This window comes from Vanellus vanellus, assembly GCF_965231255.1.
Source record: "Vanellus vanellus genome assembly, chromosome: 2".
NCBI lineage: Eukaryota > Metazoa > Chordata > Aves > Charadriiformes > Charadriidae > Vanellus > Vanellus vanellus.
This window is the reverse complement of record NC_138906.1, coordinates 48,588,847-48,612,868: the sequence shown is the minus strand read 5'-3', so window position 1 is coordinate 48,612,868 and position 24,022 is coordinate 48,588,847. Positions and strand designations below refer to the sequence as shown.

Genomic DNA, 24,022 nt, shown 5'->3' with positions numbered 1-24,022 from the left:
ACCAAATGAGTTCAAGGTCATTAGCAGTAATGTCTTTAAGTAATATTTAAAAGCCTTTGCTAATCAGGGCAAGTGCTTAAGCACATGCAAAGACTAGTTAATATGCATTTCCCACAACTCTAGCTCAAGCACAGGAGCACTGTAACCATTAGAATGTGTCTAGGGATATACGTATTATTATGTTACGGCTGTGCTTTCCAAACTCTTTTTGATTCTTCCTAAATGTTTTCCAGTGGAAGAGCGGGTCCTTACACAGCGCAGTGAAGGGTTGTGGCAATTTGTTTGCCTTTCATTTGCTTGTCACGGATTTCCTATTAGTAGGCTGTGAACCAAAAGCTGAAAAGTGTTGTGTTAAAATGGATAGTATTGCTTCTACTACATTTTACTATTTTAATACTTCATTTTGCTGTAATGAAACAAAACTCTTGATAATAGGAAACTTAGGTAGGTTCACCTGCAAGGACGGGCAGTGACGACATAAAGGAAATGTAAGATCCATTATACTGTGAATCGCAGAGATCCCTGAATTACTGCTGACCTCAGTGGTAAATCCACCAGCTACAGTATTGTGCAAACTCATCGCTATCAGATTTCAACCTACATGGACTCAGGGGAAGTCATCGTGGATGTCTGTGTGCCTATAGCTCTGTTCATGCATAACCTAGTGGTTCTACTCACAAGAGTCACGAGCTGACTCTCCGCGTATTTTAATTCCTCCCGCCTCAGTTGCACCAGTCCCCGGTGCTGATAGCATAGACTGGTTGTGAGATGCGTTGCTGTTCTCAGAAACGTATCAGAGATTCTCCAGTGGGCACTGAAGCAAAAGGGTGCAGCCTGCAGGGGAGATATCCAATGCTCCCTTGCTTTCTGCATACATCATATAACCTCCTTTTCACATAGTCCTAATCTGGTTAATTCAGACCACTGAAGTAGAGGAGGCCTGTTCCTTCCACCTTCCCAGCTTTCCATTTCTTTTAAGTTGTTGTTGTTGTCTTAATATTAATGACATTTCTATTGAGTTCATGCTGTTTACAGGCGGTATGATACAACTGTGATTTGAAAGGGTGCTTGCTGAGGGAGGAAAGCTGGGATGCTAAGCATACATTTGATAACAAAAAGCTGTAGTATGATGTACCTGCTAATTTAAGGCACTAATGAAGGCTTTGGTAACATCATGCTGTGTGTTCTAGGGATACTTTTTACATCTATTGTGGGAACAGAGTTTGTAGTTAATAAGAATGTCTCTAAAAAACAAAAGTAAACTTTTCATTCACTTTAAAACCATTTATTAAGAAGCTTTCATCTATAGAGATCAATAGTGCTGATTCCAGTCTGCTATTTTTATGCATTGCTTATTGCAAAATGCTATCTCTCTTATCAGTGTTCCCCGCTGCAGAAGAAATGTTCAGAAGTTGGCAGTGCAAATGGGTCTGTAGTCAGAAGACATTTTCATCACTTTAGGAAATACAGCAGAAAGGATGTGTAAGATGCATAAAAGGAACTGTAATGGAAAGATATATTGGACAGATTCTCTCTCGGGCAGGTCCCGGTACTGGGCAGGCCGATTCATTGCTGACAGATCTAGCAGGAGATCCGAGCTATGTAGGATGCTTTCAGTGCAATGAAAGCAAGTACTGAGTGTAGTTATTGCTACGTTATGTTCTTATTTAGCTGTGAGAAGATGACTGGTACATTGGAACCGATGCATTTAAAGATACGCTGATAAAAATCACATGTACGCACTGTAGGGAGGATTCCTACTTTGCTGCCCACAAGATTAGTTCAGGTGCGATATTAGCCTAACTTCTGTGATATGTTAGCTTAGTTTTACAAATCTTTATCCTATGTATTTGTAGAAGACTTTGGCACTGCTGGGTAATGCTAAAAGAGCAGAGCTATGCATTATTTTGGAATCGTGGAAAGTAACAGCAGTGATCTTTCTTAAAAGTCTTCCCCTTGGGAGTCAAATGGAGATTTGGATCAGCCAGTCACACTGCATCCAAGTACAAATATTCATAAAGGCTTCATCATAGGAAATTAGGATATTTTTTGCTTATCAGCAGATCTCTACTACAAGGACCTTTTCCAAAAAGGAAGCTCGTTCAGGGTGTTTTTTTTCCTTTCCCAAACACTAGCTTTTTTCCAAGCTCGTGAAACACACCGCTTATTCCTACACTGTGCTCTTGTTTTCAGTTAAAAAGCATTTAGCTATGGCTAACAGCCACGAAGGAAGACTTGTCCGGTTCTGTCTCATGTGTCACTCAAGTCTTGTTTTGAGATTATCAGTAAAAATGCCTACTTTTAAAAATTTTACAGGAATGCCCTTTGTTTCTCTATCACACAGTGAAATTTTTATACTTTCTATAATCAGAACAAAAACTGAACGTTAAATTAATATCAGAGAAAATATACATCTTTTAAAGAATATGCACACCTTGGTTAAGATTTTTTTAAAAATAAGTGTCCCAAAACTACGCTAATCCATACAAGTATCTATGGATTTAACTTAGGTTTCACAAACCACTACTATTTCTTTCTTCCTCGGTTACGTACATGCATGCAGGTGAGAACATGAGAGGTTTCCCATGGATTTATTCGAGTTAAATCAAGCTGTAATTTTCAGAAAAGATCTATGTGGAAAACAGACTCACTGCTTCAGTGCATGAACAGTGAGTAGGGAAGCAGAGGTGGAAGATTACTTTATTTGCAAACCAAATCAAGCTCATATCTCCCGACTGATATGTGGTGAGGTGGGGGGGATTCATAGTTGATCAAGGTGACAAAGGCATTTCCAAGCTAAGTGGAGCCCAGGGAAAAACATTTTTCTTCAGCCAAGAGGTAGAGGTGGAAAATCAGAAACGGTGGGGAAAAGCCATCTTGGGTTGACCCACTATGGTTTTTCCCTTTTAGTTTTTAGCTGAGGGAAAAAAAAAAGTTTCAGGAGGACTGTGCCATTTTTTTAAGGCAGAATGAAAATGTCATGTATCGTTTTCATTTTGTAGCTGTGTAAAATAGTCTTCCCTGTGCCAAGCAGAGGCTCCAGCTGGGGAAACTGCACATTCACAGAGGCAAGCTGGGACCTCAAAGGTCTTTTTGCAGCCTTCAAGAAGGTCCTTACCTGTCAACTGCACTGTAAAACTGAAAACTGAACACTATGCATTTGTCTATTGAATATCCAAGTATAACGGGTTTTCTGGAGGAAGAGGTCATTGGACAAAATTGTAAGGAAGTTTGTATATGGCTTTGTTCCTTCTAGGAGACCCTTTGGGTTTCTTGTTGCTCCTTTTAGGAATTCCTAGAAAGCAGCATCACAAATTCAGGAAAGGGCATTGAAGATGCATGCCAGAGTATATCTTCAGTGAGAAACAGAGCATTATAAAAGGGAGAAATTAATTTTAAGAGGATTGATTAATATTTGCTTTTGCATTGAATGCTTCCCACAGTCTTCTCTAAGCCTTTTCAACACAAAAGTCTGTGCAGGAATTTTACCCTGCAGCTCACCTTTAAGCTTGCCATCATCTATGAAATTTGGAGGGTTAATTATTTGATGCTTAGGTGTTTTGAAGATAAAGAATACCAGACAGCTAGTATCTACTACTATTACTACAGCCACAGTAAGTTTTAAAATAGCTAAGAAATGTCCATAACTAGAGTTTTAATTTATAGTTTTAGTAGGACTTTTAGCTCTCTTGGGATGTTTTTGCTGCACAGCTTTTATGTCCTGAACATCACCTGAGCTGGAATAATTTAATTAAGTATGAGAACCTAGAGATAGTTAATTTGATTCATCTGTATTAGAACATAATCTTCCACATAGAATAATAATGCAGTTCATTTTTTTCCCAATTATGCCATTTTAGTTTTATTATCTCTTATTTTATAAGCTGTCATTTACTTTTAGACATATTTATCATTATTATCCTAACTCAAATTTGATGAAGTACACAGTAAAATGACCTTTGCTTTAAGGCTGCAGTCTCTACAGAAAACTCTTTCTGGTAAAGATACACGGTTGGTGTGGGTGTACTTATGCCCAGAAGAGCTCCACGACATATTGACTTTTCTTCTTTTCCAGGTAGCTATAGATTTCACTGCATCAAATGGTGATCCTCGGAACAGCTGCTCACTGCACTACATCCACCCCTATCAACCCAATGAGTACTTGAAAGCATTGGTAGCTGTTGGGGAGATTTGCCAAGACTATGACAGGTAAATAACCACATTTGATAACAGAGTTGGCCGTAGAAAGTGTTTTCACAGTGTGAAATCAATGACTGCCTGCTGCCGGCTGCAGTAGCTCCATGTTTAGTCACTTAAGAGAAATGACTGCACATCAGAAAGATGAGTCTACCTTAACACGCTTTTGAGAGCGACAGTGGGTTTAGATCAGCTTCACGGTAATGAATGGCGCGGTTCTTGGCTGTTTGGCTGACAGGTGTTAAGTTTCAGGTTTGTATTCGCATGCTAAAATCGCGTTTGAGTGGATTTTTCATGTGTGCTAAACTTGAAGCCTGTTTTGCAGATGCTAATAGCATCCTTTGGGATGCTTGGGACTCTGGTATTGTCACACCCTACAGAAAAGCGTTCCCAAAACGTTGTGTTGGAAACTGAATTTGTCGTTGCCTAAACTGCTTAATGACCATGTCTATTCTCAGAAGTAAACGTGCAGTCTTTTTCAGTGTTCTGCTGGCATAGAGCTGGCATAGTGGCTGCATAGAGAGTATTACAGTCTCTTCTAAAATAAATATTAAAAATAGTGATAATGTGTGCACGTAACATGCATTTAAATAAATAAACAAATGCACGTAATTGAGCCAAATATGCTTTGATTACATTATGTACTTCTGTTGCTTTCAAATAGGCTGCACGCTTCTATCAAATTAATTGCCCATTATTAATCTAATTACCTAGTGCATTTCCTTTAAATGTTCTTTCTTTGTTGGTGAGGCATAGCATCTTACACCATTATTCTTTCTAATCTTTGCACATGTAATAGACATCCACCCACCGCTTTGCCATATGTAAATACCAGATCTCAAAAAACAATGGTATTTCCAGTCAAATTTGAATTATACTTTCCGTATAAATTGTGGAGTGATTTAATAGTGTGGTTTGCATGTTACTTGTCGCATATAGCAATTAGCCTGCTCAGAGGCACTTCCATTTGCATGGTAATTAAATGTCTTCTCAAAGAAGAATGAGGAAAATAGTGCCCTGATACCATTTCTGTAAGAATTTGATGGTCAAACTTAGTCAATGAGTCTGAGAAAATTAATATTTTATTGTAAGTGAGCTGATAATTCCTCAGTGATTGTCCAGTAATTTAATAATTACTAGCAATAATTCAGAGGATTAATATGCTTCAAAATAGGGAAAGGGATAAAAAGGGCTGGTTTACGCACACAGATTTTTTTATTTTATCACATAAGGGGGATTTTTTAAGAAAATGAAATAGTTGAGTAGTACAGTCCCTCCTGTATGGAGATATTAATCCCCAAACAGGATTATTCTGTCAATATAGCATGTTCCAATCAGTACAAAAAATAACGGCTAGTCGTTTTTTAAATGAAATCATCACCATCCTTCAGTTCTATTGTGCTGCAGAAAATGCCTTTTGATGCTAATCAGTGCAACTAAAGTAGTATGAGCTACGGACTAGGGCTGTACAAAAGCCCTAGTCTTTTCCCGGGGAAATGTCACCTTTCTGGCATGTGTTTGACCTATACATGCTCTCAAGTTGTGACACTATAAATACGTTCCCATGGGCAGCTTGATTCAACATGGCCAGTGCTTTCCTATCAAAATGTCAAGTGAGGACCTTTTCTTTATATTTGCACATTTTGAATCCAGCAAACTGGAAATGAAAATTTATGATTTCTCTAAAGAAGAAAAGAAATTCCTAGGAGCAAATCTTCACACAAAATAATCTACAGGTTCTATATAGGAGTTCTTTTCGTATTTAGTTGTAGCCTTGAGCCACATGAGCATACGAGACCTATAAAGCGGATCTTCTGCACATGCGATTTAAAAAAAAAAGTGTTTAAAATTCAGTAAAAATCCAAAATGTGGCACAGATCCGTAACTGCTCCAATGAGTCCAGTTGTGCTTCAAATACTGGAGTGGGATTTCTGTTTCCAGGTTAAGATCAGCCAGAAGTGAAAAGAGAGGGACCTGTTGAACCTAAGGGCTGTTTAGAGCCAGAGTGTCACCATTTGCATAGGGGCATGTCTTTAGTAAGATTAAAATAGGAGAGCACAAAGATATCAGAGTTCTTACCTGAAGTTTTATAGTTTGTACCCATGAATTATCTCAAATAGGAAGAACTGGATAAATTTCATTCCAAACCAAGGAAAAGGGAGTGGTTTTCTTTGGGTCTCAGGATTAATGTATTTACATCAAATGAAAGAATAGTTGGAATAAAGTAAAATCTGTTGTTTGCAATGCTTTTTGCAGTCCAACAGCACAGCTGTTGAATGTTAAGTATTTTTGCTACACTTATATACCAAAAAACTGCTTTTTTACATTTGGGGGAAAAAAACCCAAACCCTATGGCTATTACTTAAAATACTTCTGTAATTAGAAACAGAAAATTGGGAGGAATTGGATTGACAAGTAATATACAGACGGACTACACTCAAAATCCAAAATTGTCTTTTATATACTCTAGTTTGTTCTGTCGATCAAGCCAAATCTTCTCACAATTTAGGTTTCTGTACATATCAGCCTAACATAATGTATCCCTAAGTAATTAATGCTCCAAATTAAGTGCTGCCTCACATCCCTTGAGACAGTGGAATAACCCCTGCTCATCCAAAAGCCCATTTGTCTGTATGGTTCAGAGATTCCTGAAACAGTTAAATGAATAGCACCGTTCTGCGTAGTTAAGCGTGAAAGAATAAGATTCATCCTTTCATCAGCAATATTCAGAGAATGAGAAATAGACTTTGGTTATTATCCTGATTGTAGAAATGCTGCAGTCCTGTGGGAATAGGCCAATCTGATAATGGTACGGGAAATGGAAGAGCTGTTCACCTGCACAAAAGACTTAATACTTTATCTATATGGTGGAATTGTTTCAGGCTATAAGAACATTTGTCATAAGACAGAAGATAAAGTTTGTATGGGATATAATCAGTGGCTAAGCAACAGCAGCAATGGATCATAAAGGAAGGAGAAACATTCATTAGTTTTAAGGAATTAGGCTTTAAAATGTAGTTAGAAACACTGGAAAGAGGAAAACACGTTAAAAACTTATTGTTGAAAATATTTGGTAAAATAAGCAGACAGCTTCATGGAGAAGAATTTATATTAAGATAAATGGCTAATGAATGTTTAAAGATGACATCATGAAGCAATAAGTCAGAAATATATATTTCCATGTAAACATTTCCATAAGCTTTCCTTTATATTAGCAATTATATCACTGGAATAACTTTACTTCAACATTGAGCAAGTCTACACAACCTTCTTATAGTGTACAGAAACGAACTAAAAGGATGAAAAATCATTGGACACTGAAGTGTTTAATATTAAAGGGACCGGCTTCTGTATCATTCCAGATTTATTCTTTATCTCAGTAATTTCAGTATTGAGTTCTCTGGATCAGAAGCCAAATCAAGCAGTTTCTGATGACCGGCAATATCAGCCTAGCCAGGATCCTGAAAAATCACGTGATCACTACCATGTCACACGTCCCTCTAGGTGTTTTGAACAATGAGTTCGCAAACGTACTTAAGGCAGATGAGGTTATACGTAGCTCTCTGTGCACTGTGGCTGGCTTAGGACTTCTAACCTTCCCAACTCTGACCAATGGTTTTGGCCACTCTTTTGTTTTGGAGCCTGGTGGAGACCCCCTTCAAGAGAATGATATTTTCAAAGGATAGATGGCAGGTGTCTGTAAGGTTAACACTTACCCATGCAGTAAAAAAATTGATTTCTCTTTTATGCTGTTTTATAGCTTCCCTCTCCGCAGAGCAAAGCCATAAGTCACAATAAAAACAGTGCACAGTTTATTAAAATGGCTGGTCCTTTGATCTTAATGATTTGTTTTACCAGAGCTGGAACACAACCAACTAGCCATGAGTGTAGCTCATCTTTCATTCTGCAGTGATTGCTGTCCCTAGCAAAAGAAAAAGGGCTGGAATAGGCCTGTAAATAGCTTGTTTGGAAGGATAAACGCTGTTACATGCACATAATGATAAATGCTGAAATACTTCCTAAATGATCTTACATTAATACAGGTTTTGATGATGATGTTGTGAGTGAAACCCATGGCAGGACTTCCAAATCTGGTCCTCAGTTTGAAATCTGATTTATTCAGCTTTCCTTTCTTTTCTGCTTATTAAGAATCTCATTATATTACATTAAATATTTATCTTTACATTAAAACCTCTATTCTGATTCAGCAAGACACTAGAGCTTATTATCTAATCCCATTGAATTCAATTTGACTCAAGCAAACACTGAAGTATTATGAAAAATATAGATGGCACTACCATGGGGTTAAGAGTTTTACTGAATTTGAACTTTATTGTTAATTGTTTGCCCCACACCCAAATGTTCAGTGCTTCCCATATACCTGGATGATCTTTATGATTCATTTTACACATAGTTTCATATTTGTGCATACATTCAGATTTCTTCACTGGATTAATAAAAAGTGCTCACAAACGTGTCAGACGCAGCTTTTCTGTGGTCAAATCATTACTCGTACCTTGAAAAAGACACAGGTTAGGTGTATTTTATCAAATACTTTTAAACATTCTTGCATTGGATATTTGTGGAACTTCCCATTCTTGATGGACCATCCCCGTTCTGATCTAGGCACTCAACTCATGATTCCATGTGTTTGACCACATAGTTTTGTAAAATGATGTCATAAAATTGGTCTTCATTTTATTTGTATTCAAAATCTATTTCAAAAATTAGCTCTTAATTGTTTTAAATCTCGATCTCTGTTTATTCACTGCAGATTTTTTTTTGTTTGTTTCCAAGAGCCCTTGAAGATAAATTCTGTTTCCTGACACTAATATCCTTTTTTGTTTAGGCAAATAGCCTCCTTAACCCTAAATACTCAAGTAGCTCCCTAAAACTGACATTCACACTGTGATCATCTGTTAAGAAATAAACTGCTTGTGTAAACCACACTTGTCTAGCAACCTCCCCAAAGGCCACTACTGAGCAAAGAGTACATTTCTCCTGCAAGGTACAGAAATTATTTATGTGTGGAGCTCTGTAAAACACTTAAGAGCGAAAATTTGAAAACTGGGCCACGTTCCACAAAAGACAAGAAGTCAGTTTGAGTTTCAACATTACCTTCTGCAATGAATGAATTGCAGCAGTAGCTGACTAGATGTAAAAATTCCTCTTTATGATTTCTTCTTCAATATTTTAGTGTGCGTTCACTCGGATTGAAAACTGTGTATAAAACCTGCCTTCCCTCATGCAATAAAGTGCACCTGAAAATTAAGAAGGGAAAAAATGAAAGGAGAAAATAAAAAGACCAAGGTTCCCAGTCCAGCACATCCCTTTCTGTGTAGATCTAAGAAAGGAAAAAACTTAAGAACAGTCAAACGAGGTCAAATGAAAGGTCTATCTGTCCCAGAAACACATTTCCTGAGGTACCCAGCAGAGAGCAGGTAGGGAGGAGAAAGAAGATAAGGTATATATAATGCACTACATGTTATGGAAGTCATTTATAAATCAGCGCAATTAGTCCCAAACACAAAGATCAGTAGGTACTTAAATGATGAGGTTTGGATTGAGGCTTTAAGCAGAAAAGGGATCCCAGAGTTTACACCTCACAGTCTGCTTTATCAATCAGAGCCTCATCCCCAAGAATTACTTAACAGGTCATTCATCCTGAAGCTGTGTCTGGGTTTGTGGATGAAGACGCAGAGAATTACCTTGGCTGAAGGGATCTGAGCTAAATACCTTGAGGTAATTTTGCCAGACACGAGGAGAAAAAGCAGTAACTTGCTTTGGTTGAGATAGTAGTATAATAATAGTTCATTAAAACCAGGGTGAAAGAATGATGCCGAGGGTATCTGGCATCTTATTTCATGAAATCCTTACATAGAGCTATAGATGTTAAAATTTAATCTACCCATGCAGATCAATAAATAAAAATATGCTTAATTATTAAGCATCTCTCTTTATCACTTTAATTACTGAAACAACCTTCCTGGAGGCTGTTAAGCAAAAAAGCTGATTTGCATATCTAAACAAGTTTAAAAACCATGGGGGAAAAGACACGAATCTTTTTATTTAGTGCTTTAGTAGGAACAAATTTGCATAGACATACAACAGAAGAAAAATAGAAAACCAGAAACCTACACAGAAAAACTTGTAGCTTATGTTCATCAATAAGCTCAATTGTGGGTAAACATACTCTGAAGTGTTTGGATAACCCAGGACTAGAACTGCACTGGGGAAAAAGTGCAGTGCTAATACTTTTAACCACCAAACTGGATTGAAAATCCTTGGATTTAATTGTTGAGGTACTAGGCTGGCACAATTACATAATATATACAAACACATATTTAGTATTTGCCTTTGCAGAACCTGTACTTGCACACTGCTGCCACACAGGCATTTCTACAATCACCACTTTTTGTCCAAAGAATCAGTGCAGCAGAATTAGTCTAGTACAACTGTGTTGGGAAGGTGACTTCGTAACAGTTTCTTTTGCATGTGTACATACATACATATATTTGTGTGTATATATGTGTATGTATACATCTGCATGCCCTTTATCTGGGCAAATAATGTCAATTCCTACAGCTCTGCCTTTTCCCTTACTAAGTTTCCATCTTTGTGTCCTCTTTACGCTGCCTCTTCTTCCAGGAACCGAGTTCCTACGTCAGTAGAGCAGTCATGAGCAATCCCTTCCAAATTTCTTAGCAGAACAACTGCTTCCTCCATGTGCTTTTCAGAGACCTCTGCTGCATTCTGTCAGCTGGTAGATGGATCAAAATCAGAACCTTCTGCAGGGCTTTTCTATGCAGTCTTTACTGTTTTTGAATTCAGCTTGAAATCTCCTCTGAGGAAGAGCTTTGTTCTGTGCAGCAGTTGACACTTCTCTGGGATGATGCAGGCTGGTACCATTGGGATTTCTCTGTCAGCGTTTCCTTCTGAAGAGAATGACTTGAAGTATAAAACCCTACAAACTTTATTTGAAATGACATATCACCTACCACTGTAGAGACTAGACAGCTGTGTAAATAAATAAGTATTAATAAGTAAATAAGCATCAATAAAGGAGATAGCAATTTATCTTGCCATTTTCACTGCTGCCATCTGATACTGCTCTGGTACATCTTTAATCGATGCAACCATTTCCACAATTTCAGAAGCGTGAATTTCCTCCTTGCATTGTTAAGGAAATAACTAGTCATCCTTGCATCGTTAAGGAAATAACTAGTCATTCTAGTCATCCACTCTATTATATTAGCATATAGCGGAGAAGAAAATTATTCCCATTTGGAAACCTATCCGTCCATAAATGAACACCGTGTTCTAAATCTTCTCATGTAAGCTTCCTCCTTTACAGAAAGTGGACAACTTTTGCCTGAGTCAACCTGAACAGGATGTTTGTGGGTCAAATTGCTCTCAGTTAAAGCTAGGCAATTCTTGTGGATTAGATTTCACTTACGATCTTACTATGCCCCCCAAACTATTGTGAAATTAACCTTGATCAGAGATTTCAAATAAGCAGATGAACAGTGGGTAGTAGCCCATTTCCTCCTGCACATTCAGTGATGCCTAGCTGAATGTTTAGTCATCAGTATATTTCACTTACAATTTCCCTCTAACTTGTTTTGATGGTGTTCTTCGTTTTGACTTAATGTCATTTTGATTTCGGTAAAATTACATCAACAACTCACTTGGTCACATTAAATCACAATATAATCTCTATAATGGTTTTATCCTCATCCTAGAAAGCTCATTTGTATCTTGAGAATATTTGATGAGAAATTCCTCTCCCAGCACCTCCCTGCACACATATGCCAATACAGTCCTGTAGTCCCCTCTTCCCAGTACACCCCTTATAGACAGATATTTTCTGATAGAAAATCACTGCAGAGGAAGGTCACTGACAAACCTTTTCCACTGTAATCTGTAAAAAAGGACAAAATTATGTGCATGCATAGCAAAGCTTTTGTTCTTGTGGTTGCTTAGTGCAGTACACCCCAAAACTTGAAAGCCCTATTTGTGTTTCAAGAGGGCTGGGCCCCACCGGTGTTTGGTTTGGGGTTCTTCACGATCTGCATTTTACATGATGGAATTCAGCCTGCCACCTGCAGTGTCATCTTCAAGTCATGTCAGGTTTTTAACATCTGAGATTACAGTCTGTGTGAGAATGAGCTTTTCCGTGATGGTAGTTTTCCATATATGATCCCACAGATATGCCAATTCACCATAGAATTAAGGTTTTGGAAGGTACCGGGACATATGTGCAACCCCTTAAAATACATACATAGGGCTGTCAGGAAAATGCCTGGATTTTAGAAGTTAAATATAACTCACTGTAGCCTCTTGCATCATCCCCTTTGCTAGTTTATTCCAAGTTATAAAGTGCCATTTCTTTTTCAAGTTACATTTTACTGTATTGGGTCGTTCATGTAGGTATAAATCAGGTCATTGCAATTTATTTGTCATCTTGCAGGGAAGTTTGACATTTTGTCTCACCTTCCTGAGTATGCCATTTTATTAGGCTATCCTTCTAGCAAGTGATGTATCTCACTGCCATTTCATTTTGCTTAACCTACTCCTCCCCCAAGCTCTGATGAGTTTTTTTTTCTGTGGGTATTTACCTTTCGCCAGTCTAGGGATTTCTGAGTTCACTTGGTATTTTTACCCTGCAGAGCCTCTTTTGCAACTCTTTTAATGTTAACAAGCGGAAGTTTAAATCCATTGTACCCGGATTCAGCTTTGTTATTTCATGAGTTGATGCCTTTCTGTGGTTAGCTTCAGGGAATTTGTATTCCCCTGCTTCATTAATTATTCCCCTCGCAGGTGAGACAGGCATTCCCTTATATTCTTGAAACCCAATTACATGACAGTATCTATTTCTCAGTATTCAGCAGATTCCAGCTCCCCTAAGGTGACTAAGAGCTGTAATTAAAGATAGCGAATGAATTTTAATGTCAGGATTTTGCACATGATTGTGTAGCATCTCTGTCTGCGACAGACCAAACAATGTAGCTGTTGCAGTGATTTACCATTGATTTGCGTGCTCCAGGCTCTCTTTTGTAACCAAGAAGTATGAGAATCAGTTCATTCCTGCTGCTCCATTAAAAATCACTGTGCATTATGGACTAGATGCCAAGCCTTGTTAGGTACAGTGCAGGTTTGATTAATCACGCAGTAGCCTGGCCAAAACCAGAGATGTGGTTGTATCAAACCGGGCACAACCGCCCAGTGAATATGTGGTCAGCGCAGCGGTCCCCCAGAGAAGAATACAGATTAGGGGAGGGGAGAACACTGCTGCTGCTGAACTCTTGGGGTCTTTCTGACTCTTACTGGGGCAGGCTGAGAACTGGACCACAGCCCAGCTTTATCCCCAGCCTGTCCTGGAGGAGCACAGGTGGCTGTGCAAGACTGAAAGGGGTGAAGCGGATGGCCTCTGGTCTTTCCACTTAAACAGCTTTGTTTAGCCCTATTCGATCATACAGATCGTGTCCTTTATTTACCTAGCTCTGCTTGCAAAGCAGGAACTGAAAATGTTTAAATATTTCAAATGATTTCTGTATTTTCTTTGGAACTGCTGCTAATTCCTGTAAGCTGTTATGATTCAGAATTTACTGGCATCAAGCCCTTCTCGGATAAGTACTAAGTAATACACTCAGGAACATGATTCATTCATATGCTTTAGAGAAGAAACACTTAATTCAGCTCATATTCTTCCAGTTCATTCCCTGAACATGAAAGATTACAATTTTAATTGAGTTTAGAGATGAGTCTTTTTTGTTTCTGGCATTTGCCGTTTTCTCCTTTTTATTTTCCTTTCCCCTTTCTCCTCTCTCCTTTTCCTCTTCCTTTCCCCTTGCCCCCTCCCTTTCCTTCTCCCCCTCCTCATATTCACACTTTTTTCAATTACACGTGTAACAGATACTCCCGTTTTATTTTTGCAATTCAAAACTTCCTTCTAACAGAGGAAAATTATTTGATTTTATCATGGGAAAAGTACGTAGAGTGGATTCACAGTTTATTCTTTTAAGATTGGAATTGAAAACGAAAGGCACAGTAATTGATTTTGCTGCATCCAGCATAGTACTTTGAAAATAACTCCCTGGTAATTCTGATCTGATCCCAAACGAAAATTACAAGTGACAGCTTAATATCCAGGGATTCTAGTCAGGTATATTCCTTGCAAGAGTTTCAAAGAGCTGTAAATTTAAGGTTCTTGGTCATTTGAAACCAAAAATGGGTTCTTAGTGTTTCTTTCCCCTCTGACCCCCCCACCCCGTGTTTCTTTCTTTTCTCCCCATTCACTGCATCATTTGTACCACCCCTGCTATGATGTTGCTCCAGCATAAAGTGAGCGGGTTTCCATGCTGAAGCTCTCCAAGGTCAGTTCAGCAGCATCCGTACAAATTGCTGCATTGACTTCAGGAGCTTAAAAGTAAGCACATCGATAGCTACATACCAAAGGGCTTTCATGAGCACCAGTAAAATGAGTACCAAACAACCTGTGTAAGTGGCTAGCTAGAAGTTCGTCTTTCAGAATGAATAAATGGCACATTGAATGACTTAGGCCTTTTCTCCCCCTACAATTACTCCATACAATTACGAACTTAGATTCCCAATTTAGATTTTAAAAAGCAACTAATTTTCAGAGAACGTAGTCCTGGCAGCTCTTGTTTTCCTGTCCGAATACAGGTATTGCCGTGCTGGTGAATATCTAGCTCTATCTCCAGCATTGTCTATGCCAGCAGCTTCACAGGAAGTTGCAAAAGACTTTCTAATGCCTGAGTAATTAATTTCACCCAGTGGAAGAGTTTTATCTGAAATCTTGTCTTAGGAATTGCACATCCGTCTCAGAATAAAGCTGAACTCCAGGTTTCGATGATGCTACATGTCAGAGGGCACCAGTGGTTAATGAGACAAGATTTTAAAATGTTCTTTATTTTGTCTCATCTTTATTTTAATCATATTTCTTACCTTCCAGTAACACTAGGCTTTCTAGTGAAACAGAAATATCTGTTTCTGTATCACTACTGTTTCTGTTATCTGTATCACTTACTAATTTACAAAACCTTACTATTTCCTCTATTCACCTCTTCTCCTGTCTGTGCAGTACAGCTCACTGAAAGCTCTCTCCTCTCTGTACCTGCTAACGTATCGATTTGTCATTGTGCTTCCTCTGTTTCCACTAGATAGCGTAAAGGATGGGTGACAAAAACTGAGCAATGTTCCGAAAGAATAACATGGGATATTTTGAGAATTTATTTTCTGCTGTGTGTTATGTTATAGCTGAGGGACTTTTCTCTAACTGGTTGTATTTATGTTTAGAAGACTGCAGTCTTGGAGTCCTGACAATTCCTTTCTGGGGGCATTAATTTATATCCACCAATATGAACACTGAACCTGAACCCTCTCCCTGATTTTACCTTTAGAGTATAACCTAGATCTGCTCAGTCTTTGGTATCTTTCAGTAATATATGCCTGTTTGGCTGGAAAAAGCACCAGAAGCAGCATATATCCATCTGTGCTTGCATGACTACTCATGACCCTTATATAACTAGGTATAAAAGTCAAAGTCCAATGCTTTTGTTCTTTTGATCTTCATTTCAAGTACTTCAGCTTTTTGAAAACTATGCCAAGTTTTAATTTTCAAGGGAACCTGTGTAAACCGAAGAACAATATAGAACGTGAAGTAGGATGTGACAGAGTAATTTTGTAAAGATTTTACCAAGCCATGATCCTCTTTTTCTTACTTGATCTTGTAAAATTCAGGTTTTATAGAACCAGCTTGTTTTGCAACTTCTGTGTTTCTCTCCTGTCCCTTCAGCAATCTGTCTCCAACAGGACAGTGCAGGCAGTTTCCTGGCCTGTGCCAAGGACTCTCTGGCTAGGTTTAAACAAAACAAGTCAAAGATCCTGATGTGGCCTGAGGCCAAGGACATGACACTGCCCACGTCCTTGTATCTCGGCTTTCTTCCTCCCAGCACAAACTGGTGTTACCCAAACTGTCACTTGGGAGCAGTCTGAAGCACAGCTGTCCCCAGCACTGTCCCTGGGAAGTCTCTGGGGGCTTCTGGTTGCCAGGGGCCAGCACTATGCCAGGGAGGGCGCAAAACAGACCATGTCTACAGTCACATCCCAGTGCTTCAGCCAGGATCCCAGGCCTATTTGCTGGTATAAATGAAGCCCAAATGCCGGAGCAAGCAACATAAAGGAAAAGAAAACTGCTTCTCACTTTTCTTCTTTTGGGTGAGTTTAAATTACAAAGGGAGAGAAGTCATTAGAGCAGATCCCTTTCCTGCTGAAACGCCAGGTTAGGAAACAGGGCTGGAGTCTCTGATGCGTGCAATTCACCCTTGAGGCAGGAAGAAAACCATCTTTTCATTTTCTGACTGTAGTTTCAGTCCCTGGATGGCCTAACCCTTGACACAGCTTCCAGAAGCTGAGAAGCTGCTCTGCTTTTCGCTGCAAGCTGCCGTCATAGCCCTGGGTCTGGCAGAGCAGCTCTGTCACACCTCTATACCATGACGGCTTGTTCTGGAAGCGAGAGAATCTTGGCTGCCCTTCTGAGTCACTTTTCCCTGCCGTGTCTCAGCAGTGGGGGATAAGCAGAATGAGGGCAGCAGGCTCAGCAGCTGGGTTTTTTCTCATATGACAAAGTGAGGGGTAGGTGGGAAGACCAGAGAGGGTTACTTTGTAAAATATCGCTAAGCCATTAAACTGCACACTTACTAAAGAGCGAGACCTTTATACTAGCTGACCACCTTGTTTTGTGGGATAGAAGGAAAAGTATTGCTTACTTCAAAATTTTCTTTTTTTCTGAAAGCTGTCAGCCAAAATTTTGAAGTGTGGTCAGGGAATAAAATTATTATCTTTTTTATGCAAGGGATGTCATGAGTGATAATCAAAAGGTTCCCTTCTTACCTTAATGATCAAGCTCCAGGAGCACATGAAAGTTAATTCCTTGGTCCCAGCAGCTTGAATCAGAATATCAGAGGTATGTACCTAGATTCTGGAAAATTAGGAGCTTCCTAAGGGGAGTGTGGAGCTATTCTGGGTGAGGCAAGAGAAAGTATTAAGCACAGGAGTAGACCCCAAGATACCCCTCCTCTCTAGAGTTCGTGCACTTACCTCTAAAAAGCAGCCGCATGGAATCCCATCTTGAAGATGTACACGATCAAACTTTACTCTTTCACTAGGCAATGGTAGCACTTGCTCAAAAAGGAGATATGGGAGATTCAGACATAAAGGCAGGTGTCCTCACTGTTGGTGAGAAGGTATTCTGAGTGCAGAATAACAGTGGGGGCTGTGCCACTGTGTGACTGGGAATGTGGGAGTCTCACCACCAGAAGGAGAATCCAGGCTGCTGGAGGGATCACTTAACGCTGTCTCTGAATTGCTGCAGAGCAGAAGATGGAGCTGCAGATACAAGAGTGCCTACACTTGTTTACACTCGAGAAACATTGCAGTACAAATGCAGGCACTGTATGGGTTTAGGCGTCTCCCAGGTTGGGTAATTGCTCCCAACGTCAGATTTTTTGATTGCTTTATTGAACTTAGACACTTACGTTCTACCTACGTAAAATTATTTTTTAGTCTTTGTTTGCTCTTGCCCAAAATCAATTAACTTGCAGCTCCACAGGGTTTGATTTTCTAATCCAACCATGCTTAATCATTGATGTAAACCAAGATTTTTTTCTCCCCTCAGATTCTTTTCTAATGGCTTCTTATTTCTTGCCCTCTAAGTGTGCGCCTGAATTCTCCACATCTATTTATAAGGGCTTCCCCGCTTCCAGGAGTGTTTAATCAAAGAGAAGGCTATCAGCAGGTGGTTAGAATCAAATGTCAGCAGCTACTTCGTTTCTGACATCTCTTGGAAAAAAGGTTTCATTACCATGCAAATGATGTTAGTCTTCCTTTCCAAGATCCATTGTCACACAGTGTAACATATGGTACAGAGAACTGTGCTCCTAAGATTTATGCAGCAACTACATTTCGTAGCAGAACAACAATTGTGAGAGCTAAGCCATCAGATGACAGTCATCGCTGTTTCCCAATGAGCTGGTGAATATTTCTTTATCTCGTGGTGGCAACTCTAACTTCAGCGGGGGGACTTTTTTTAAACCCTTCCATTTTTCCTTAGCTTGTATCCGAAATACGATGGTGCCTTTCACAGCCTATGCCAGACAGAATAGCCCAGCAGCTTAAATGGGTGCTCTTATCTTTCTTGAGTATGTCTGGTAAGCAAATTATTCACTTGATACTTGAAGTGGCAATGTCTTGAACTACACAAAGAAAATGGAGGCTGCTGGCCTCTCTTGGGAATTTTTGAAAGTGCCAATAATGGTAGTAAGAACTCAACTTTTCCAAGGGCCCTGAAACCCTGTAAGCAGAATGGGACAAACCTGTGAGGGATTTGATTCATCAGAACACTGGAATACAGTTCAGCGACTTCAGCGGGGCTTCAGGATGTGTTCAGAGTTAAGCATATGTTTGGGTGAATTGTTAACCTCAAGTGTGTGATCAAGTGCTTTGCTGACTCAGGGACGAGACATTCCTTACAGCTTGTTGTTTTCCACTTTGCCATCTGGGAAGAGGCAGCTTGACAGCACGTGGGCTGTGTGAGACATTGCATTTCTGAAAGGGTATTAACAGCCTTGAAGTTTCCAGGTCCTCTGAATCAGGAATTTTAATCTGTACAGATCTAACTGGGGTAGAACAACCTCACTGTAGTGTTTGAAAGCAAACTGACCATGCCGCAGCATTTACTAGGTTATCAGTTAACCTAGGCCTAAGTCAAATAATCTCATGTTTTAGTGGAGCTACTAAAGATGCAGGTGGAAAGCTTTACAGAACCTGCAGGTTTGGGGGCGGGAAATTGTCACTTTTAGATTTTTTAGGAAGTCTCTTTTGCACCTGGACAACTGTAAGAACCCAAGTTTGTAAACACGTTTAATTACAGAGTCATCTCTTCATTACACCCATATTCTGAGCTGGGGGAGCACATCCGTATTTATATGAAATACATGTTGTTACATGCTGTTAAGACAAGTCACCCTCATGCTGCAGCCTGGTAGTGCAAAAAAGTGGGTAATACCAACCTGTAATTGCATTTGTGGGAGAAGTGCAAAATATCTTGATGCCTCAGTATTCCCAAAATGATTTTAACTGCCCAAAAAGTCTAGGGGTTCACCTGAAAAATCTCCCATATCACTCCCCCATCTGGTCAGCACACGCCCCTCCTTCTCTAATCCGATACCCCTCCAGTCTGCCATGCAACACTCCTGACCTAAAAGCCATTTCTGGACTGTTGTGCTGCTTTGCATTTTTGATGAATGCTTACAGAAGAATAAATGTTTATTGTAACAAAATGCATTTCTCTGTGGGAACTTGTCTTTTTTTTTTTTTTATTCTTTTCCAGTGACAAAATGTTCCCAGCCTTTGGATTTGGAGCAAGGATACCCCCAGAGTACAAAGTAGGTGTATAAATTACATTTTCTAGTTTCCTTGGTTTATGAGGCACAAAATAAAGGAGAAACGGTTCAGCGCAGGGCAGGGGCCAGGGGCAGCAGCTCCTACTGCTTGTTTTCTTTCATCTGGCTTTCTCACCCTGTGATACCTCACTGAAACCAGAAATCAAGGTTAGACTTAAAATAGTTGTGTTACACCCAAAATATTTTATGGTATTGGCAAAGCTTTGTTAATGGATGCTAGTCTAGTAAGACAACTGATTTTTTGAACGCTTGCCAAGCGTATTTTGAAGTTTGCAAGCCCTGGTTTGACAGAACCCATGTTTGGAAGATGTATTTCAGTGAGCGGCCTAGTGTCTATGCTTTTATCTTCCTGAAAGTAAAGATCTTTGAAGACTTTTGCTCTGTGGCAAATTTCTGTGTCACGGTGGATGTCTTCAGCACCAGGAGGAGAAATATAGCAGTGCATATCCATGCTAGAGAGAAGTGGTATTTATAAACAAAACAAAGTAAGAGTGATCCACAGTGGTGGTGCAATTGTGAGCATACATATGCAGGCTGGTAGGGCTGGAGTGAAGACAGTGGAGTGAAAAAAGGAGCATCCAACAGAGAAAAGCCTAAAAAGAAATAGGCAGAAGTTCAAATCCTGCATTGCACATGCAGAGGTAGTCTGGGCAGAAGAGTCGTTCTGCACAAATAGGTAACCAAAAACTAGTTGAGGATTCTGCAACTCACATGCTATCTGGGAAAGAACATCGTAGGATTTCTGATCGTGCAGGCTTCATCCAGTATCCCCATGTCCCCTGCTCAGGGTTGTGTCTCTCAGCTGTGGCTGCGGTAGGGAGGTGAACGCTGGCCAGGTGAGAATAGCTCTGTGCAGAGAGGGACCGTGTTTCCACTCAGCAATGTAAAGCATGAATCAGCAGGTACCGGTGCGTTCCTCATGGCTTGTAGGTTTGATGCATGTCTAAGAATAATAGTAGTGTTGTACAGCAAATGTGATAACATGTCTTGCAAACGCGTGTCTAAGGTAAGCCAATGTACGTCTTAACACTATTGCCTTCTAAACTAAAAAGCACAGTTATAAGAAAGCAGACTGTGCCTGACAAGGTGTTTTGCAGCGCTCTGTTCCTGAAAAGTAACACCAGTGTTAACGCTTTCCAAAATCAGAAACAGCTTCCATTAACTTTGATTCAGATTTTAATGTGGTAAATGCACACAGAACATCTGCGTCTGTTGTGTATCGCTTCCAACTGCAGCAGCTGACAACCATCTCTGCTATATAAGGGGGGAGTGTTTTGGAGAGTAAACATACTCAGCAGCCCCCACCACCAGACACATTAGTGAAACACAGTAGCTACTCCTCAAATGTCCATCCCTTTGCCACCAATGTGTGCGTCTCTACCCGTGGCTGTATAGCAGTGTTGACTGTCTGAGTTGGACTATATGTCACAACCAGATTGCTCTTTCAAGCCCAGTGCTGGCCATCCTGACAATGGTATGTACTATTGTGATTGTCCTAAACAAAGGTGCCGGCCTGCTGGTGTGCCAGGGGCTGGTTGTTCCATCATCTGCAAGGTGACCATCATTGCATGGGGGAAAACTCGCAGTTCCTTGAGAAAGCTGCACTTATCTAAGAACTGCTCGAAGGAAGATCTTGCTGTGCCTGCTGAAGTCTTTTCACTGGTTTGCTGGTGATGGCAGTAGAGCAGAGTTCGCAGCACAAGACTGCTTCTTTCTCATCCAAAATAATCAGCTGGTGGCATTGATGCCTCAGGTCACATGAGCATATTGGCAACATACCAATTTTATTAGTCCCAAGCAACAAACAGCCTCTTCTCCTGATTGTGAGAGCATACCTCAGGTGTCATCTGAAAAACATTTCTTGCCAGAAAGTGATTTCAGGGGGACTTTGTAACCAGATATTCCTACAATCACCAACACCAATTGATCTTCTGCTTTGGCAGAACTGGTGTTTGGATAATTTCCTGACAAGTACTTTTAAGAAAGTCAGAGACTTGTATTGAACTTAGTAGCCCATGCATGGATAAAGGGTCTTGAGCTGCCCTGAGGAGTCTATACGTTACTAACCTCAAAGCAAGAAAATGGATGAATCAGACCTTCAGATTTCGAGAAGTTCAGGAAAAGTAAGGGAAAACTTAAGAAGATGGGGGTACTTGCTTGTGGATTACATATATGTGAGTAAACAAAACAAGTCCCAAAGTAAATGGAGACACAAGTAAAAAGACACATCTTTAATCTCCGCTCTGGAAAATTGTCACGGAAAATGACAAAGACAAAATTACATATGAGCTTACCAATGTAATAAAACTTTGAAGAACCAAAGAACCACGTTGCAGGAGGACTAGTCCTTCTGTGCAACAGATGGGGACAAATAATTAGCTTGGTGTCTATCATGGGCACATCCAACTGGAACTGGATTAGGAATTAACTGTCATCTGTGCTGTTGTTCAGTCCCTCCCTGTGATACTTTATACAGTCCATACAAGTATCTATCTTCTTAAAATAAACTGTATCAACACTTTCAAGTCCCTGCTTGGCTTTGGCTGCACTTCTAAATTGAAAGATACACCCGTTAAGAGAGTGAAGAGTCATCCTCATCATGATGCATTAATAAGTCAAGCCCAATAAACCTGAAAATCCTTCAGTAATTCAGTCTACACTGGTATCATAAAGTTAATTTAAAGCCAACAATGATTAGCGTTTGATGTGGAACATAGCCAAGATGCATAGGAAACAGTGAAAAAACTTATATCATTAAAAGTAACAAAGGCTGTAGGCAAAAGTGCTCCCAACTTGTCTCCCCTAACTTCTTATCTTCTGCTGCAAAAATATGGTAACATTATGGACACCACAGCAACACTGCAGATCTCTTGCAATTCAAATGTTCTTCTGATGCTTTCAGTCAAAGGTATTACAAGTCATTCATATCTTTTGTTTTATTAAAGGGCACCTGTAATAATTCACATCTTCAAATTCAGGTCGAATCATTATGAGAACTTCAAAGTTCTGGCCCCATCATGTGGATAAAACAGCTTTTCATTTTAATTTAGAGTGCCTGTTTTCAAGTCTTCAGTTCTAATCTGCTCATAGCACGTTGGTCTCTGCACACCAGCAGCTGCCCTTTTATTTTTCCAGTAGACAACAAATTGCTAGAGCTCTGGAAGGAATGACTCCCACTGCCAAGGGTTTCTAAGTAACCATGAGAGCCTTCACACAGCTAAAATAACATAGCTTCCTTAAAAGTCTAAATGAAAGCTGACAATATATGCAAAGCAAATAATACAGTAAGGGAAGGCCACAGGTAAGCAGTCTGATAAAAACAGTAGGGAAAGTAAGTGGATCCGGTGGATTCAGGTCTAACTCATGTCATGCTCAATCACAAGCTGTAGAAAAACTCAGGATTCAGCATGAATCAATGGTAACAAGTATCCATTGCTATTTAGAACCAGCTGAAGGCTGGCCATAAGTTTTAAATCGCTTTGCCAAGGTTTCCTCAGTGCAGTAGACCCCATGGGAGAAAGGTGTCCTTTTGTGGTGTTACATCAAACCAGTGCCTTGGTTTCATACTGACTTGAGTTCCTGCCAGTAGCTTGGGACGGGTGTTGGAGGGCAGTCTCCACCTGTCCCTTTAGTGAGATTCCAGTTTCCTCACATCCTTCTACATTCTACAAGAAAAGCAATGTTTGCTACGCCAACTATTATTCCCCATGGGAAAATACATCCACCATTTTACATTAGCACTTCAGAACATGACTGTACCCACCTCTGCAGGCTCTTCATTAACCACTTGATGGTGAACCCCTTTAAAAACATGATTTTATATAGGTTTCCTACAGAATTTTCATTTCAAGAGCGCAGTGCTATGTTACGCTGACTTTATTTTCCCTCGTTTCAGCTCCAAATGAAACACTTCAGCTGTTAGTGGAAAAACAGCAGTATCTTAGTGGCATAAGGAATCTGTGGGAGTGAAGGAAGCAAGACATGCCATATATAACGTTCCTCATCAGTCTAGAGATCTTTCATCCAATATTCGGCAATATGATCTTTTTTCCCCACGCCCTGACAAATACATCACCCTGCTCCTTGACTGCTTGATCTAAGTAGACCTCTGAGATCAATGTTCCGCACGTGAGTTGCTAACACATGAAACTTGCAGAACATGCTGGGTATTCCACAGCAGTGTTTCCAACCCATCACCTTTTTTTTTTTTTTTTTTGCAATGAGAAGAAGTATCTGAAAAGTCTGATGTAAAGTGAAGAGGTGGCAGATAATATGGACTCAGACACTGCTGCAGAAGGTCAGAGTGAAGAGGAGGAAAGAAAGTTGAACGACACAACCTA

The 24,022-nt window shown here is 39.8% G+C and overlaps 1 protein-coding gene across 1 annotated transcript in view; it reads left to right on the top strand.

Annotated features, from left to right (window-relative positions):
- CPNE4 (copine 4) overlaps positions 1-24,022 on the top strand; it is a gene marked incomplete at both ends in the record, with an annotated part of 194,451 nt that overhangs the window by 150,807 nt on the left and 19,622 nt on the right. The window contains 2 exons of the mRNA XM_082499431.1: positions 4,076-4,209; positions 19,610-19,664. Of these exons, the coding sequence (XP_082355557.1) occupies positions 4,076-4,209; positions 19,610-19,664 (189 nt within the window). The remainder of the gene's footprint in view (positions 1-4,075; positions 4,210-19,609; positions 19,665-24,022) is intronic.